Source organism: Limanda limanda, chromosome 2 (assembly GCF_963576545.1).
Source record: "Limanda limanda chromosome 2, fLimLim1.1, whole genome shotgun sequence".
Classification (NCBI taxonomy): Eukaryota; Metazoa; Chordata; class Actinopteri; order Pleuronectiformes; family Pleuronectidae; genus Limanda; species Limanda limanda.
The window spans coordinates 23,069,771-23,088,318 of record NC_083637.1 but is presented as its reverse complement, the minus strand read 5'-3'; the positions used below and the strand labels follow the sequence as shown (position 1 = coordinate 23,088,318).

The following is an 18,548-nucleotide window of genomic DNA, read 5'->3' as shown; positions in this document are numbered from 1 at the left end:
CATTACATCTGTTTTGCTTTTTTGTGTGGTGTAAATCATAACTATAAAGGCTTTATTATTTGAGTGAGCTGACCTCTTTTCCCATATGTGAAATCTTGTGCAGGTGGTGTAGATCAATAGTCCACAGGAAGCTAACGGGTTTGCCTGTCAGGATGTTGGCCACAAACAGTCTCTTCACACCAACAGGAATTGCTGTGCAGCTTCCCAAGATGGACAGTCCACGCACAGGCTCCATCACCTCCACCTGGAGGTGCCGCCTCTTGGAGCTCACCTGGATTGTCACATTGAATTTTTATTAGTTTGGCTTAACTAATTTTTATCTTGTCCATATATGAAGTTAATTCAAAAGAAGAGAAATGTACTGGTGGTTCGATTCATTTGAATTTTTGTTGGACCACCATTTTAATTATTCTGATATATTTTAGTTGAAAACAAACAACAATATGCTCAATTATATGATTCAGGCACATATCTAGTATAATTACCTCTGCTGAGGTGGTTATTTTTAATCTGCATTTGTATATTTGTTTGTCTATTGACTATTAAACTATTAACCGGATACCAAGAGACTAGGAATAAAATGTATTATGGATCAGTAAAATACCCATACAATTTTGATGCTTAACATTGTGAAGTTCTTTCTTGATGCTTTCACCAATTTCCCAGGGAAAAATCTATGGCTCTTTTAAAACTTGGTGCAGCTTAATGACATTTTTTGGCGTTAGAGTTCTGGCGAGTGCTATTCTAGTTTTAAACATGCTCTTTCAATGTCAAGGAGTTTCTTTGAAAAATCACACATACCGAGATACCTTGACGCTACTGTCTGTGTGGCATTAGATTGTCAGCATTAATGTGTAAATGTGCCCACATGTGAGGCAGTGATTAATACACCTTACAGTATAAACATATATGCAGAAAAAAGAAGAAATGAATTAGTTCATTGGTAAATTCTATCGAACTGTTCATGTATCACTTTTTCGTATACGGCAACAAATCTATATAAGGCTTACGAGTTAATATTATTTAACAGCCTTGGCTGTTTTTAATATTATGTCAACGAGTCTATCTTCTATCTTTTATCATTTTAGTGAAAAGTGAACAGCCAAAGCATTGATAATATATTATCTTCTAATGTATGTCATGTATGTTCTTGACTTTACCTGGTTGTGAGCAGTGAGATTCACCATGTAGGTATCCACTCTACTGAACACGTGGACATAGGTTTGGTTGGGTTGAGTGATAACAGTGGCATCTCCACTGATGCTGAGGATCAGGTGAACGTCCGACCCTGCTGCCATAGAAATGGTGAACTCCACCTTCTCGCCGATTCCTGCAATCTTCTTACTTGCCCTCAGCTCCAACCCCTGAATCTTGTCCTGAGCAAATAACTCCCTGGAGACAAATTGCCCACTGACATCATTGGTGGCATTTAGTGTAATGAGGGACATCTTTGGCTCCTGGAAAACCAGGGAGGTTCTCCTTCCTGTGTCGGTTCTTCCGTCTATCAGCCATGTCCATGTCACATTGGTTCCTGTCAGGACCTCTCCCTGGAGTGAGACACTAGCGCCTGTTGCTATGTAACTTTGGTCTGTTACATTGGTAGCTGTGAATGTTAGTCCAGAAATGATTTCCTGGACACTGACAGTTTCTAAGACAACCTCTGAGCTAACATTATTGAAGACCTCCACAGTAACTACTTTCTGGCCAGGACTGCTGAAGGTGTGGGTCTTCCAGGACTTGTTCCATATCAGAGTTTCCCCATTCACAGACCAGCGGTACTGCAAGTCTGAGCCCTCCATGGTCAAGACTGTCAAGTTAGTTGGTGAATTGACCGCAACTGGATTGTTGCTAATCTGCAGGAACAGGCCTTTTGCTGGTTCCAGGAAGTGGATGGTTCTGTTGATGGTAAGCTGGCCCAGGAGGTTGGTAGCCCGAAGGAAGATTTCACATGGACCTGGTTTAGAGAAATTCACTTCCACATTCTTTCCGGTTACGTTGAAGCTTGAGCTGGCTGGGTCTAGTTCTCTGATGATGTTCCAACTAAATGTCATGTTGGTTCCTTCCTTTAGTCCAGCTTGAAGGTGGAGCAGGCGGTTCGTAGCAAAGCAGCAGCTGCTCACCTTTGTGCCTCCACTTCCTCCAATCTCCTCCTCTGCCAAAATCTGCAGTCCCTCCAGCTCACGTTGTACAAACAGGAAGATGCTCGCTTGTGTCGTTCCAACGTCATTTTCAGCCGTCACGATGATGTTGAAAGTTCCAACAGAGCGGAAGGTGTAGTACATGGTGTGGGTCGCTGGTATTGAGGTGCAATGGTCACAAACGATCCAAGAGAACCGGACGCCATCTCCCTTCTCCATTTGGGCCTCAAAGTGAACCGAGGCATTCAGAGGGACGTTAACCAAGCTGGCATTGACAGTCAACCCACGGATTGGTGTCAGCACAGCAACAGGTAGAGTAGTGTGATTCCTGCTAACTGTGTTGGCTGCTGTTAGTGTGATATTGTAGTTTCCTGAGATATTGTAGGTGTGGAGGGTATTCTGACCTGCAACAGTATTCCCGTCTCCAAAGTTCCAGGTGTAATTGACATCGGAGGCCTGGGAGGAAGTTGTGAAAGCATACGGTGCTTGAAGTGTTAAGTTGTTGTATTTGGTGCCATTGTGCTGAATCACAATTGGTCCTACAGGCATCAGAACCTCAAACACAACACTGGTATTACTGCTGGAGATGTTATTGAAGACAGTGACTGTCACCATGTACCGACCTGGGGTTTTATACATCGTCAAAACATTCCCAGAACCGTGGATGAGCACAGTGTCCTCCTCTCTACCAAAGTCCCACTGATAAAAGTAGTTAAACCCTGGCTCAGCTTTGACCTGGAACAGAATGTCTTCTCCAACAGCATAGAGGGATTTCTCAATGGGAAGGCTTATGTGGGTCAAAGCTGGCTGCACACACACCAAGTTGAAGAAGTTGGCCTTGGTGGCCCTGTTGACCCCGCTGGAAAGAAGCAGCGAGAGGTGGTAGTTTCCACTTTTCCAGTAGGTGTGTGACACTCTGGGGTTGCCTTGGTGTGTCTCGTTGGGGCTTCCATCCCCGAAGCACCATTCATATAGATGAGCTGATTCATTACCGGAAACCCAGGCTTGAAATTTGACTGGAGTCTGCTCTTGAACACACCCGGACGGCTCCATCCTTATCACTTGGAAGACAAACACCTGCACTTGTAGGATTGTCCAACCAGAGCTCAGAGCGTTCGAGGCGGTCACGTTTACTGTGTAGTTGCCATCTTTGTTGTAGGTGTGTGTCACGTGAGGTTCAGATGTAGAGTAGATAGCTCCATCACCCATGGAGAATGTCCATGTGATGTTATTACCTGAAGCAAGGCGGGCCCTCACAGCAGTTGGGCTGTGAAGCTCTGTTGGAGATGAGCTTTCCGCTTTTAGATCTTCAATCTCCTCATATACAAACATCTCAGCACAAGCCTCCATAGAACTGATGGTGTTGTTCACCGATACGCAAACATTAAAGTTGCCACTCTGTGCAAAGGTGTGCTCCAAGCGGCGACCTTGTAATGGCGCTGAACCATCTCCAAAGTGCCAGTCGTATTGAATTCCATAGGCTGAGGGCAGGGGGTGAGCTTCAAAAACAGCTAATTTTCCAGCGAGGAGGAGCTGTGGCTCTGTTTGTATATCAACACGTGTGAGGATGCTGTAGACACTCATGTTGATGCTCTGACTGATGTTGTCATAACGATTGGATACTGACACCACCGCAGAGTATATTCCTGTACAGAGAGAGGGGGGAAATTGGAGAGCAAGAAAAAAGTGTAAAATTAGCTATACAATCTTGTATCAATATTGCAGCCTCTTTATGACACACATCATGAAATGGAGGGAGAGGAAACAGAAGCGGGGGAAGCGAGTCAGGCTACGCGATGGGCTAAAGGCTAACCCGTACAGACCAGAGCCCCCGAGTCTGTTACTCGCCAACTCGAGGTCTCTTACAAACAAGTTGGTTGAGATCTGAATGAGAATTACAATACATTGCTACGCATCCTGCAAACACCAAACTTTAGGCCCCTATACACTGAGTGACTTGGTATTGTCCCAAGTGGGATGTTCCATTTGCCCATAATAATAGGAGTGGGGAAGTATGGATTTCTCATCCCTGTATAAATGCATTTAATACTCAAATGGTTAGGTTAAATCAGTTCCAATATTTTTAGGAGATTGACTTTATTCACAAATGGGTTCATATTTTATATATCTTTATTTTGATATGAATAAGTTGAGTATTTTGAGCTCTAAACCCCCACTTGTCGCTCTTTTGAACATGCGCCCAGGAATCTCTCTGTGCGTTTGCATTCGGAGCAGAGAGAGACAGTTGAGAAGAGAATGTAAACTGATGCAGTCCCTGATTCATGTTGTATCATTACAGTAAAAGCAATCTGAAGAGAGCTGCGGTGTTGCAGTATTTTTTTGGTCTTTTTTCACTCCTTCCAAAGCAAATGCATATGCTGTCTGGACCAAGGTTTTTACATCAGGTGACAGTGGAAACACTACCACAGAGGCGCTAAAAATCAATAAAAATGAGAAGATCCGTGTAGAACCTTTAAACTTATGTTTAAACTTACAACTGCTCCTCCATTTAAAATGTTTAACTCCGCTAAGGAGCTTATGCTTTTGTTTTGTTTGTCTGTCTTTTAGTTAACAGGTTGACGCAAAAACTACCTTACGGATTTGGGTCAGGAAGGAATGAATACATTTTTTTTTGCGAATCCAAATAAATGGGTGGATTCCAAGTGACAAGCACAGAGTCTATTGCGGGAAAAACAAATTGCATGGCACTTGCGGGTAAGTGCAAATCTATGAGGTCTGACTATCTGCGTGGACGCTTACAAATATATGGATAGTACACACCAAACAGCTATGGAGAAAACACAAAATTAAGGATCTTGTGTGTTACCATGAGAAGTTAGTTTTTGAATAAATATGAAACTGTGGCAGGACAAATTAGAATATCGCTGGCTGCCACAGTCTAGATACTTAATGGGAAATGCGGCTTTGACATGGCATTAGTGTGGGTAGAGGTTTGAGCTCTCAAACACTGAGTACACTTCTAGTTAAATTAATAGAATGGAAGATGAGTGAGGGGTTACCTGGCTGAGAGTAGATATATGTGACATTGTTGCTTAGGAGGACCTGATTGGGGGAGTCCGGGCAGAGGAGGGCCGGTGCATAGGGAGGCTTGTATTCAAACTCCTTGTATCCCCCGTCACCAAAAAACCAGCTGCAACACAACAGAGACACGTATAACCATTAAAAGAGGAGCTCAGATGAAGAGAAGCAATAACAACCATTTCCACCCACCGTGCCACACACACACACACACACACACACACACACACACACACACACACACACACACACACACACACACACACACACACACACACACACACACACACACACACACACACACACACACACACACACACACACACACACACACACACACACACACACACACAGGAAAGTGGGACTCTTCTCTGACAAGGCAATAGAGGGTTTGGAAGAAGAGAAGTGGAAACTCAAAACTCAGGAAGCCTCTCTGGACCAAGAATGGTGAGAGTGGAGGGAAACTAAGTGAAAGAGTGCACCACAGTTGGGAGGGTGGGAATGTGAAAGAGGGAGGTCGGGAAAAGAGAAAAAGAAAGAGTGGAAGAAAAGGGGGGGAAAGTACGGGGGAAACAGCCGAGCAGAAGGGAAAATTCTTGTCAGCAATCTGCGCTAACCACACAGTTATAAATCCAAGGCTCTGCATGGTATGAATGCTGCCTTGCTATTATGGTGCACAGGAAGGCAAAAACAGAGAAAAGAGAAAGAGGGACAGATAGAGGAGAAGAAACCAGCTGCCAAATACAAACAGATGTACCGTGACTGCCTCCAAAACAAGAAAAGAAGAATAGACAGAGAGAAAACAGTTTTTAATATAAAAAAAAAAACAAAAAAAACACCAAAGACAGCATCTATTTGTTTATCCATCTATGATTCTGTCCGTCTATCCCCCTCTGCACGTACCGGAAGGTGGCGGCCACAGACATGTCCACGAGCACAGAAGTGGTGAGAGTCTGAGTGGAGCCCTGTGGGACCACATCTGGAACGCCCTTCACAGAGAGGCCGGCCATGGGCTGCAGGCGGTCCACTGTCACGTTGAAGTGCTCCGTGAGGATGCTGACATGATTCCTGGCCGTCACCTGCACAAAGAAGTTTCCAGTAGGACGGTGGCACTAAGTCAACCATTAATGTGACAACACTGGGTCAGCACTCGGAACGTAGTTTCACTCACTCACGTGTGTTGTGAGCAGTAAATTAGACTTATCGGTACTTTAAGTGTTTCAATCATTTTTTATACATTTTATAAATAAACTGGTTCTGAGTTCCTTAAAAGTATATATTGGCTGGTTGAGTCTCTTTGGCATTATGACTGTTGGTCAGAAAAACAGCTGCTTAAAGGGCCCGTGTTTCACACCTTTCTGGGATGTAAGTTGAGGTATTGGCCATAAGATGATATATCTGTGGTTTAAAGTCGAAAAAAACTGCTGTAACGTGTATTCCCATGTCCTCACTTCTGCCTCTCTCTGGAGCTGCAGACAGAATAGGCTGTTTTGTCCTTCCTCTTGAGCCCCTCCTCTGATTGGCTGACTGCACTTTGAGTGACACGCGACCAGGCCTATTATTTGATAATAATACAGGGATGGATGCAAGTGACCTCCATCAGGACAACAGCTTGTTCAAGACAACAACAACCGGTTCTCCAGTTGGGGGTTCTGGGTACTGAGTCAAACTTCCCCAAACACTTGACAAACAGGTGAACAGCTCTTTATGCAGCAGCAGTGGCTTCAGGGTTCTGTGGACAGACTCCTGCAGATGGTCTGTACTTAATTACTGCAGATCACTTTTACAGTTCCTGAGAGAAAGCTGCATCACCACAGGCCAAGTAAAGAGCCTGACCTAAACAGGCAGGATTAGAACAGACACTGCACTGCTGTTATAAAAAAGTGAAATAAATATTTTTTGTAATAAGAGATTATACAATATAATAACTGTGCAGAGCCATTTGGTCAGTGTTGAGACTAAAAGAAAACCTGTCGAATAAAATGTTTATCCAAAAAATCCTACTCTTGCATGTAGGCACGTAACAGAGAGACTTCGGCAGATTGATCATGTGACGGAAACTCACGGTGAGCTTGTAGACGGCAGCGTGCTGGTAGATGACGTTGAGCACAGTGTTGTAATAGGTGAAGTAGGGTTTGTCGTCCACTGTCCATCTAAACGTGGGACTGGAGCCTTCCAGGACTGATGCTGTGTAGCTCTGAAACAGACATATATATAAACAACATGTCAACATCACACGTGGCACACATTCAACATATTCACACAACATATGAATGGCACTGTTGAGCACTTTGAGTGGTCATCAAGTCTTTAAAAGCTTTAAAAGACCATTTCACTTGCTCCATGATATCTCTGCAATCTGGGAGACTGAGCTGAGCCTGGGCGCCAGATTTCAACTTTGATCTGCGGCTGTAATCCACATTTCAAACAGGAGTTTGTACTTGAACCCTGAGACATGGGGGTTTCAGGGTTCAAGTACAAATCGGATGACCATCTGTACTTGCAAGGACATGGTCAAATTAAAGATAAAATTATAGCACAATATATCGATATGCAATCAATATGGGATATCATAACAGTGGTGATGAAAACAATATACAAGCAACAACCAATTGGAGATACAAAACCAGGGATGATGACAAAGACACCAGGGATTGTGTCAATGGTCTCCTATTGACAAATTTGAAAACGCATTTTATTTCTCCTCTATTTGTGATGGGTTCATGATTTAGTGTTTTAATTACAGGTGATGACTACTGATGATCACCACTGACTGTACACTAAGCTGTTTTTGCTAGTCCTTAACTGTTTTCTAACTTGACTTGCTTGAGCACTTGAAATGTGGCCGTCACTGTAAACACTGGATTACATGCAGGTTTCTCACAGCATCAAACTACAATCTCTTCCTCCATAACTATGTTTCTTCTCTATAAATCAGATGATAATGTAAATGATAGGTGTGAGTTATTGTCAAAGTTTTTTTTTTTTTATTGTACTGGGTTGATAAACGCACCTATAGAAGCGCACAGTAACAGGAGTTACAGGAGAGAATAAACTGTCTCTTTAAAAACAGTGAATTGGATTAAAAACATAATGCATACTAAAGTTTATGTAGATGATTTATTTAGGGGGTTGTTAACATGAATGGAAAATAAGTCTCTAAATGCCCAGGTTATCCAGTATGCATGGGAACCCTTATATCTAAAATAACAAATGCACAAATACATACACCCACCACAACTGACTCCATCAGCACTCGGTGGGCAGGGTGTGGCTGCACCACCAGTCCTCTGAGGGGCTCTTCCACGTGGACCACTATAATCAGGCTGGCCTCAGTCACGTTGCTGTGTGCCTCCAGCTCCACCTGCACTGGACCCCTCTGCTCCTCTGCTCCCAGGTTCAGTTCTAGGACTGCGTACAGGCTGGGCTCGGTGACCTTGACCCCCGGCCCTGAGCTCAGTCCGGGCCGACAGAGTGCCGCGCCGGATGAAACTGGACATTCTTGCTGGAAGGTGATGCTGCGATTGCTGCCTCGACGTGATACCTGTGTGGCGTAGCGAGACTGGACACGGAGCAGAAGACGGGTGTTGTTGGGCTGCAGATAGTAGGATCCATTTTGGGGGAGGGGGTGGAGGACTGTCAGGCCCAGGGGGGGCACCACGCGCAGTGGGCATGATGCTGAGGCTGGGTATGCTGGCTCAGCAGAGGTCACCTGAAAGTTCATTTTGACTCAATTATTATAGAAGTGCTAATAAAGGACAAAGATTAATACAGACATTTATCTGGGGTTGATTGGTTAATTTCCATGCGGTCACATTGAAAACACAAAAATTATCAATAAATTACATTGATCTATAGTGAGATTTAAACAAAAACTCCTTCTCAAAATGTTAAATCTAAAGTGAATTGCTTTATCTCACATATAATAATTCATCCTTGAACCTCCGAGATATTGTGCTCATAAGAGTGGGACATATGTACTTCCCTATGGACGGACTACCCTATCACATAATGGCCAAGCCAATCGGCTTGCTGCTCCCTCACTGCACTTGTATGGCACTTAGATAAAGCACTTTGTAGTTTGGCTTTTTTGAAGCATATTTTACTGACTTGATTCTTGTTGCTCGGGGTTTGTTCGTCATGGTTGAATGCACGTATTGTAAGTCTCTTTGGATGAAAGTGTCAGCTAAATAAAATGTCATTAGAAAAAACAAATCTTCCAGTAAAAGATATATAAGTGATAGTATATTCCACATTCTAGTTTGGCCTCCTCATGCATGTTGATAGGTGCGTGCTGGGATATGACACGCTGCTTTGATGTCTTACCAGCAGGCTGTAGAGTCCAGGCTGCGGTAACCCAGCAGACAGCTGCTGTCCCTGCAGCTGGGTCTCACTTTGTCCCACATAGAGCACTCGGACGGGGCAGACCATTTCCTCCAGCCACCCCCCCTCGCCATCCGCCACCAGCACCTCCACGTCCAGCTCCGGGTCGGGCAGGGGGTCGGCGTCAGAGTCGGCCGATCTCTCTGCTGAATGTCTGGTGTTGTTTATCCAGAACCACTCCGACTGGTTGAGGGCCAGAACCGGTTGTCGCCACTGTGAGTGTGTGGAGGACTGGCAGCGGAGCAAGGAGCCGGGACCGGCGTCATGCTGCAGGGCGATGACATCACCGCCGGAAACCAAGAGGTCCTCCAGGTATTCTTGTACCTGGGAAAAACAGGACAGTGCACGTTAGAGGCAATTACAAATCAAAGTCACAAAGATCAAGATCAAGGTTGCACATTACCAACTTTGCATATAAATAGAAGAGTCTTCTTTATTGAATCTAAGCATAATCTGCTTCTTTTGTTGCAGTAAAATGGCGGACCCTCCAGCTGCAATCCCTTCCCTGTTTATCCTATCTGGCTGTAAACACTCTCAAACTGAAGCTGGAAGTTATCCGTTTTCTATGGAAGCGTATTGCTTTCACTTGAAAAAAAAAAAAAAAGAAGCTCTGGGTAAAAAAAAAAAAAAAATTAGAAAACAGGATTTTTCCTGTTTTCCGAACATTTTTTTCCCCTGTTTTTCAAACTTTTTTTTTTCATGCTTTTATTTTGAAAGTGACGAATAGCGTCCATAGTCATAGCGTAAAAAAAGAAAAATGTTTCTTCTAGGTTTTCTGTATTTTAAAAGCAAAATTTCAAAAACATCGCTCCCTGTTAACTTTAATAACGTTGGAGGCAAAAGAAATCCCTCTCACCACTACATGAGCCGCCGGTCCTGCTGGCAGAGTGAAGACCACCTCATTTTGAAGGGTGTAGCGGGGCCTGAGCGTCCCGGGAGGCAGGCGGTGCGTCTGGCTGCAGTTAGGACAGGACCACGGCTGGCAGGGACTCGACAGTGCAAGGCAGCGGAGCTGGAAGGGACACCACTGCTCCAGTCGGGGGCAAGAGGGTGGGTCACTAGTCTTGGTGTCATTTGGGACACAGACAGCCACTGGAGAACACGCTGGACCTCCACAACCTGAGACACAAGACAGATTTTTCTTCATTGCTTAACTTCTTATTTTTAAAAGTACAATATGTAACCTCGGGCGCTAGGAATGGTAAATGGTTTTGTATTTATATATCGCTTTTCTAGTCTTGATGACCGCTCAAAGCGCTTTACAGTACAGTTTTTACATTCACCCATTCACACACACATTCATACAGTGCATCTATTAGCGGCACGTTGTTGTTCTGTGAGGGGCAATTCAGGGTTCAGCATCTTGCCCAAGGACAGTTCAGCATGCAGATGGGGAAGACTGGGGATCGAACTGCCGACCTTCAGGTTGGAGGACGACCGCTTTACCCCTCAGCTACAGCCACCCCTGAGTTTCTTACTCAAAACCAAAACTTAAAACCTTGTTTGATGACGGCCTGATGCAGGGTGAGATCATTGCCGAGGAAAATCGATCTGACCTGACTCTGGTGCAAATCATGTTCACAGATTTTTGTTTTTCTGATGATTCAAAAGTGACTGATACAAACAGGTGAAGGAAAAAACAGCCGATTGGCTAACTGGCTAGCAGGCGATCAAAATTAAACGTCCTGATATTTGTGTGAAATTGTGTGTTTCTCTGGGTTTGAACATTGTTGTGAACAAGTCAGGAAAATATATAACATAGGTGTGAACTTTTTAGACATTTAAATGAAGAATTGTTATATATTTTACCATATTACTAAAGAATAAAGAGCAGACCAAATATTTGAATACGTGACGATTTTATGTACTTTTAGATAATTTAACTTAGAAAAATGCTTCATGTTTTATCTGCTAATTGTGTGTTTGGTATATAAAAGTAACAGAAGCAAAAGTAATAAAAGTGTTTTTTACCATCGACCACTTTATGTAGTCTTTAAATATATTGTGTTTTTCATTCCGCCTTCTCTCTGTTCAATGGTAAATTATATATCATCTGTAAAAAGTATACAAATGTATTATTTTCATTAAAAACAGAGTGATATTTTAAGAAGAAAGAACAGGTTATTAAGTTTGATGTCTGTGCCGACTCATGCAATAAACTGTGTGGAGTAAAGAAATTGAAAAAAAAACTATTTGGTGTTGTTTGTCATGGATGAATTATTTTGTTCTCGGCGTGTTATGAGGTCCCACAGATCTTGACCATTGACCATCAAAACGTAATAATTCATCCTTGAACCTCTGAGATATTGTGCTCATAAGAGCGGGACATATGTACTTCCATATGGACGGACAACCCTATCACATAAGGGCCAAGCCAATCGGCTTGCTGCTCCCTCACTGCACTTGTATGGCACTTAGATAAAGCACTTTGTAGTTTGGCTTTCTTGAAGCATATTGTACTGACTTGATTCTTGTTGCTCTGGGTTTGTTCCTCATGGTTGAATGCACATATTTTAAGTCGCTTTGGATGAAAGTGTCAGCTAAATAAAATGTAATATAAATAATGGCTCTGGATACAAGCAAAAAAACAATCGACAAATAAATCTCAATGTGTAGCTGATGCGTCAGTGTGGTCACATCTTACATCTGAAAAGAATAAACGGCACATAAAAGCAACGTTTTATTGGATGAAAGAGAAATCAAACAAGAAAAGTTCTGCAAAACAACACCAAAAAGCGTGCACTTATGTAAAAGTGTTTCTGTAGTGGGAAAATAATTGCCCTGCTGGGCTTGAATCCATCTCTGAGTGGGGTCGAGTAAACGTGCTCTCTGGGATTTATAGCGCAGCTGCGTGATGTCATTACCTCCACTAACCACCGCTGCATTCACAAATTTCCCAAAGTGAAAGTTTTACAGACAAAACAACCGCTCGTCTCTCTGTGGATTTGTTTCTCGGGTCTTTCGTGTGCGTCTGCTCTCTGCTCCTCATCTTTCTGTTGTGTCTCGATGGAGGTGTACAAAAGAAAACACAGAAAGCATCTCAATCTCCTGTGCCGTGTGCCGTGTCGCAGTGTTGCAGTGTTGCAGTGCCGTGTCTGGATGAGAACAGGAGGGAGCTCAGGAGGGAGGTGACCTTGATTGGTCTTGTTCGCTCCTCTTCTGTGTCATCCTACTTTCTGTCTCCCTTCAAACTCCTCTGTCATGCTCACCTACCTAACAACTTTAGACAAGCGTTGGCCACTGTGTGTGTGTGTGTTTGTGTGTGTTAGTGTGTGTGAGGGTGAGTGTGTGTGTGTGTGTTAGTGTGTGTGAGGGTGAGTGTGTGTGTGCGTCTATTTTTATCCAACCGAAGGTATGAGTGCAGGTGGCTTGTTGTTTTTTTTTTTGTTTTTTTTTGACACCTGCTGATATTCACCAGAAATGTGTGCATGGTTTTACAAGCCGAGTGTGTGTTAGTGTGTATCTGTGCATGTGTGTGTGACTCACTGGGCAGCAGCAGGTGCAGGCCTGGATGATGACAGTGAGGGCTGTAGGTCTGGAATCGAACTTGGATTTGTGAGCTGAGTTCCTGAGTGACAAACTCCAGGGAGGACAGACGACCTGCTTGAACGAAGCTCAGAGCCGGGAACAACAGCACCTGAGTGAGAGAAAACAAAAACAGAACGGTTGACAAAAGAAGGTTTGAGGAAGAGAAAACGATGAACATTGTCGAAGCTGAGATTCCGCCTCGCCTCTATTCCACTGCTGGGCGGTTGTGGAGCAGGGAGCGGAGAGGACGAGGCACGGTGCACAGGATTTTGGGAGGTGAACACAGGCAGGCCCACAGTCCAGACTCCTGAATCTGGAACACGCACTGTGGAGGTGGAAAAAAAAGAATGAAATCAAAACGAGGAATGTTGATTACACATAAAGAAACCTAAAATGGCACTCAGTGGAGCACATACCTCGACCTACAGACTGAACAGTCTCCTTGATTTCAACCCAGCCGCACCAAATTGCACAGACTCATCAGTCTCCTAAATGTGTCTGATTTTCTTTTTCTATGGAAATCATTCCCCTTTCCAAATCAGTGAAAATATAAAAATAAAACACATTTTCTCACAATGTTGAATAAAGTGAAAATAATTCCTCAATCCGCACCCTGATCAGGATCCGCACCAAAACCTTATGTGCTCCCTTCTGACCCGTACCACACGCTTCCACCAAGTTTCATGGGAATTCGTTTAGTTAGATATGTATAATCTTACTTACAAACAAACAAAGGGACAGGGGTGAAAACATAAGCACCTTGGTGGAGGTAATAATGAGAAAGAGGACATGCTCATTATTTATGTAGCCTTTGGGGAACGTAACTAATACATAAGCTACATATCATTTTTTTCCAATCCTCCCTGTCCACCTAGTGTGAAAACATGACCCTGTTTCTTTCCAGAGACAGAGGTGCATTAGTTTGATTAAAATACGGAGATGCTGTGCCACATTACTCTGATCTAATCATAATAAAGAAGAGTCTCCGGATGCTTCTTACACAAGGAGCAATTTGTTTCAATGCCAAGTGTACTCTAATTATAAATGGTGCTTCGGAGAGCAACTCTTGTGCTTGTAATTGGTTATGATGGAAGCGGTAGGATTTGTATTGCTACACTCGTTTGTGCCATGTTTTTATTTATATGAAAGTGAAGAAGGTTGAAATTCTTCATCCCAAACAACTTAGGTGCAGAGGATATTCGTATTGAATTTCCGCCTCAGCTTCCATTTCCTCCCCCCGATTATGGGTTTCTAGGTATTTGAACTGCTTCGTAGTTTTTGTGGACACATTGTGTGTGTGTGTGTGTGTTTGTGTCTGTGTGAATATATGGAATCTACCTTGGGGCCTGTACTGGCAGACATAGGCGCGTTTGGCGTTGCATGGATGTGAACTGGTCTGACCCCGCTGATCGAGCGAGACGCACACGTTTCCACGGGGTATCGTGGAGCGAGGCGGCGGGCCCTCCTCTCCCTCCTGCGCCTCAGAGCCGTTCACCCAGTGCAGCTTTCCTGGAGAGTTAACGTCACTCAAGCCAAGCCACACGCCTCGTTCCCTGGGGCAGGGAATGGACAGGTAACACAGACATTAACAGAGGGCCTGCTTGGCAGCTGGAAAATAGGCTCCTTTACTTGTCATACAGCAAGACAGACATACAAATATCACCACGAATGTATGAAAAGAAAAGAAAATCTGCATGAAATGAACCTCGAAAAACAAAGGGCAAAACAAGGGTTAATAATTGAACGATTGAAAAAGGTCTTTTCCTTGAACAAGCAACAACACAACACACAAACCTCCCGACAAAACAGCAAGACTTAAATCGATGTGTTTCTCAATAAGTGAATTATGCGCTAGCGTGCCTTCAACAATCAATAATTGCAGGGAGGAGAGAGTAGGAAAATGGCTTCTGATTGAAGCCCGGTGGGGTGCTCCGGAGGAGATGTCAGATATTTAGTGTTTCCCTGTGATTACGACAGATAAACTCTCCACTAATGGACTGCACATCCCCTCTCAGTTTTTTCTGTCATGGCTTTTAACTTAAAAATACAATGAAGCTCCCCTTTCTGTATACACAATGATAAAATGACAGTGTGTTCTTTCTTTCTGTTGATCAGACTCTTCTACACCGGCTGAATACGACATCTAAGAGAGGGGATCGGGGGTGAAGAATAAGAAGCAGAGAGGGAACAAGAAAAAGGGTCTTTGTGGCAAAAATAACAAACAAGGTCTGAAAAAAGAGCAGCTCCTTATATAAGTGAGGGGATGGAGAAACACATGAGCGGAGGAGGAGGAGGAGAGGGGGATAAGCTCCATCTGCAGCAGGTTTTCTCTTCTCTCCTCCACTTAGGTCTGCGAGTGCAGGGCCTCTACCCTCGCATTAGCACACACAGCATGACGTGTGGACTCCTCCTCCCCGGGTGTTGGAGTTACAATGCAGCTGTGCTTTTACAGATGTGTGTTTTTGCGACCTGCTCCAACCTAAAGGAGGCCTTCAGACCAGTGCCAGGTCCGACGTGGTTTTTTTTTGTCGTGGCAAAGCTAAGAGCGACATCCTTAAACAGTGCATCACACAGATGTGCAGTGGATCACGCAAAGAAACGCGGCTGTTTTTCGAACAAAGACACAGTGTACGGTTGCCAAGACAGAGCTCGTTGTCATCATCTGTTCGCATCGGAATATGTGCTACACTGAGAAACACGTAAAACATTTCATTATTTTGAAGCACCTGCAGAATAAACAGAACAACAGCTACAACATTAATAGACAAACAAAGAACCTAATCAAAGGCATCATGCCTGAACAACAAAAGCACGCAGGGAAAAACCCCCTCAAAAGGGTCACATTCAGACAAATGTGCCCGAGACAGGAGGGGGAGAAGCAAGAAAAACACATGTTTCACACACACACACACACCCCCCCCCCATCCAATCCAAGTCCTGTTGTGATTGTCAGTGATTGAAAGTTCAACATCTGTTTTGAGAATTTGTTGTCTGTTTCAGTCTTTCTTTGGCTCGCCTCCGCAAACAGACGGCAACGTGGTGAGAACTGTTAACTTTGTAATGCAAACCGGGATGACGCATTGTGTCACGGAGCTGGCAGCTTATCTGTTCTGTACGTGCCAACATTCTGAAGGGGCCTGATATTGTATGAACACTGACATCTATTCATGTATCTATTTATATATATTTATGTGTTGTCTGTACAGAGTGATACTAACACATTGGCACAAGAGCACTCCCTGAAAGAATCGGGTCTTTATTTTGAGGAAAACTGATTAAGAAATTCAGAAAAAAATCGAATATACATAAAGAATTACATCAAAACAAATTAATTGCACAGAGATCGACACCGCGGCCCCACTTTTGCACTTCATAAAGACAGACAACACTCACTGTGTGACTTTGGGAGCCAGCAGGTTGCACAGTGCATCCGTCCTGACGACTGCCAGATCCCCGCCGCGGTCAGAACACTGTTGTCGAGCTTCGGTCCAGCTCATCTCCCCCGGGACTATCTGAAAGCAGCGTGACGACTCGGCGTGGTACACCCCGTCTTTTGGACAGTGAGGGCAGGCTGGCGGAGGACAGATGTGTGAGTCACGCCATTTCCCAGATTGTTTGAAAGCGCACAGCATCAGGGAAACATGCACCGGCTATTTTTATTGCTCGAAAAAGTTATTGCTGAAAAACTGTGTTCTGAGTTAGTCCCATGTTACATAAGCTACACAACACATTCTGAAAGCACACTCTAGAGAGCCGGTGATAAGTCAACGTGTGCAGAGAGTCAACACTGTTCAGGAACGTGCATTTATACAGTGGGATCAGTTCATTAGTCAAATGTATATTTCAGCAACTTTGCTAAATGCTGAATTTGAGCAGAAAAGGTAACACAAAGCTAATCAGATTGACTGGGATCACTTTCCCAGCTGGTTTATGAAACGGCCATCAGCTGAGGGTCCTTAGATGATCACAGCTTGTGTGTATCTTACCTTTGGCAAATTGAACGCCATCCTTTGTGATGGTCCAGTCTACCTCCACACCAACGGCACCCCAGCTGACAAGTGTGAACTCGAGGCTCTTATTGGCCACAGCAAGGGTTGGACAGTGCAGCTCCAGTTTGGGAGGAACTGTCACGGTCACTTCTCCACGTGCAGAGACCTGAGCATGAGCAAGCAAAGGATTTCTACCACAGGCCACAATGCTGAATATACACCAACAGAAAACATTAAAAATACTGAGAAAACCACCTGTTGTTTTATTGAGTGTATCTGAATAAAAAGATATTTCATTTCTTTCCGTCTCACCTCCTTGTTTCCAGCCCAGGCCATCACACTGACCGGATAGTGTCCCGGAAGTCCATATTTATGAGTTGCTGTGGTGAGGCATGTTCCATTGACCCGGGATGAAAGGTCGCCAAAGTCCCAGGACAGCGTCACCGGGGTGACAGAGGAGGAGGCGGCCAAAGCGACGGGGTCATGAACACTCTGCAGTGGGAGTGGCTTCAGTGAGATGGAGAAGTCCACCTTAAACACATCGAGAGCCAGAGTCCACCCACATTCCTGTGAATCAAAGGAAACCATGTGAGGAAAAATTAGGGTTTGGTGCTAATATGCACAAGTATTCAAAAGTAAAACAAAAGCACTTCTTGCTGTTAATTATTAAGATGTTTGTTGTTTCAAAATGTTTCATTGTTTTAAAGGGACTCTCACCTTTGTTGCATTTGAGAATTACAGCACATTCAAATCATCCCGCCTTCCTCCAATGCCCCACCCCCTCGTTCCCATCCGCGGTGTTTTATTTAAGAAACTTTATTTACACAAGCAGACTTACAACCATCCCGGTGTTTTTATTTTTTTGAAGAAACTTTATTTACAAGCAGACTTACAACCTACTGCCTCCGCGCACGCACGAATGCGCCACAAGAAGCAGACGGAAAACCTGCATGTCCATGCAGCAAACAGACAGGTCTGTCGGCCAATAAGGTCCTTCGGTCCGAAGAATTTTATTGGTTGAAGTTTTCACTAAATATTATGAGAGTGAAATAATTGTTTGTTTTTACTCCTGGTGGGTCTGTCTTGCATTTTAGAGTGTCATTACCTTATTAATACCAATTTAACCTTATCCAAAAAAAGTGTAAAAATGCAACAAAGGTGAGAGTCCCTTTAAATAGAAATGTGGTTATAGTTAAAATTATGAACAGCTCAAATTGAAAATAAACAAATCTTGATTTCCAGGTCTTTTGGGTTTCTCATGCAGCAGTGCAGAGATCTGAATCTGAGGAAGCAAGAGAGTCATTCAGTCCTAAGAGGGTAGTTGTTGGTGGGTTAAAGGAGGAAATCCTGTTTGGCGCGCTTCCAAAGGAAGGAATCAATCAAGAGAAGGAAACGATACAGAAGGTGGGCTCCATTTGCAGCTGCTCTTTACAAAGCAAACACCTGACTGAAGATCTTGCATTGCAGTGAC

At 43.9% G+C, this 18,548-nt stretch overlaps 1 protein-coding gene across 1 annotated transcript in view; it reads right to left on the bottom strand.

Annotated features, from left to right (window-relative positions):
- pkd1a (polycystic kidney disease 1a) overlaps positions 1-18,548 on the bottom strand; it is a 68,601-nt gene that overhangs the window by 29,861 nt on the left and 20,192 nt on the right. The window contains exons 7-20 of the mRNA XM_061087608.1: positions 17,390-17,644; positions 17,075-17,243; positions 16,482-16,659; positions 14,427-14,641; positions 13,292-13,413; positions 13,047-13,197; positions 10,417-10,679; positions 9,504-9,884; positions 8,413-8,889; positions 7,243-7,374; positions 6,081-6,256; positions 5,159-5,289; positions 1,161-3,784; positions 74-271 (exon numbers count right to left, since the gene is read on the bottom strand). Of these exons, the coding sequence (XP_060943591.1) occupies positions 74-271; positions 1,161-3,784; positions 5,159-5,289; positions 6,081-6,256; positions 7,243-7,374; positions 8,413-8,889; positions 9,504-9,884; positions 10,417-10,679; positions 13,047-13,197; positions 13,292-13,413; positions 14,427-14,641; positions 16,482-16,659; positions 17,075-17,243; positions 17,390-17,644 (5,472 nt within the window). The remainder of the gene's footprint in view (positions 1-73; positions 272-1,160; positions 3,785-5,158; positions 5,290-6,080; positions 6,257-7,242; positions 7,375-8,412; positions 8,890-9,503; positions 9,885-10,416; positions 10,680-13,046; positions 13,198-13,291; positions 13,414-14,426; positions 14,642-16,481; positions 16,660-17,074; positions 17,244-17,389; positions 17,645-18,548) is intronic.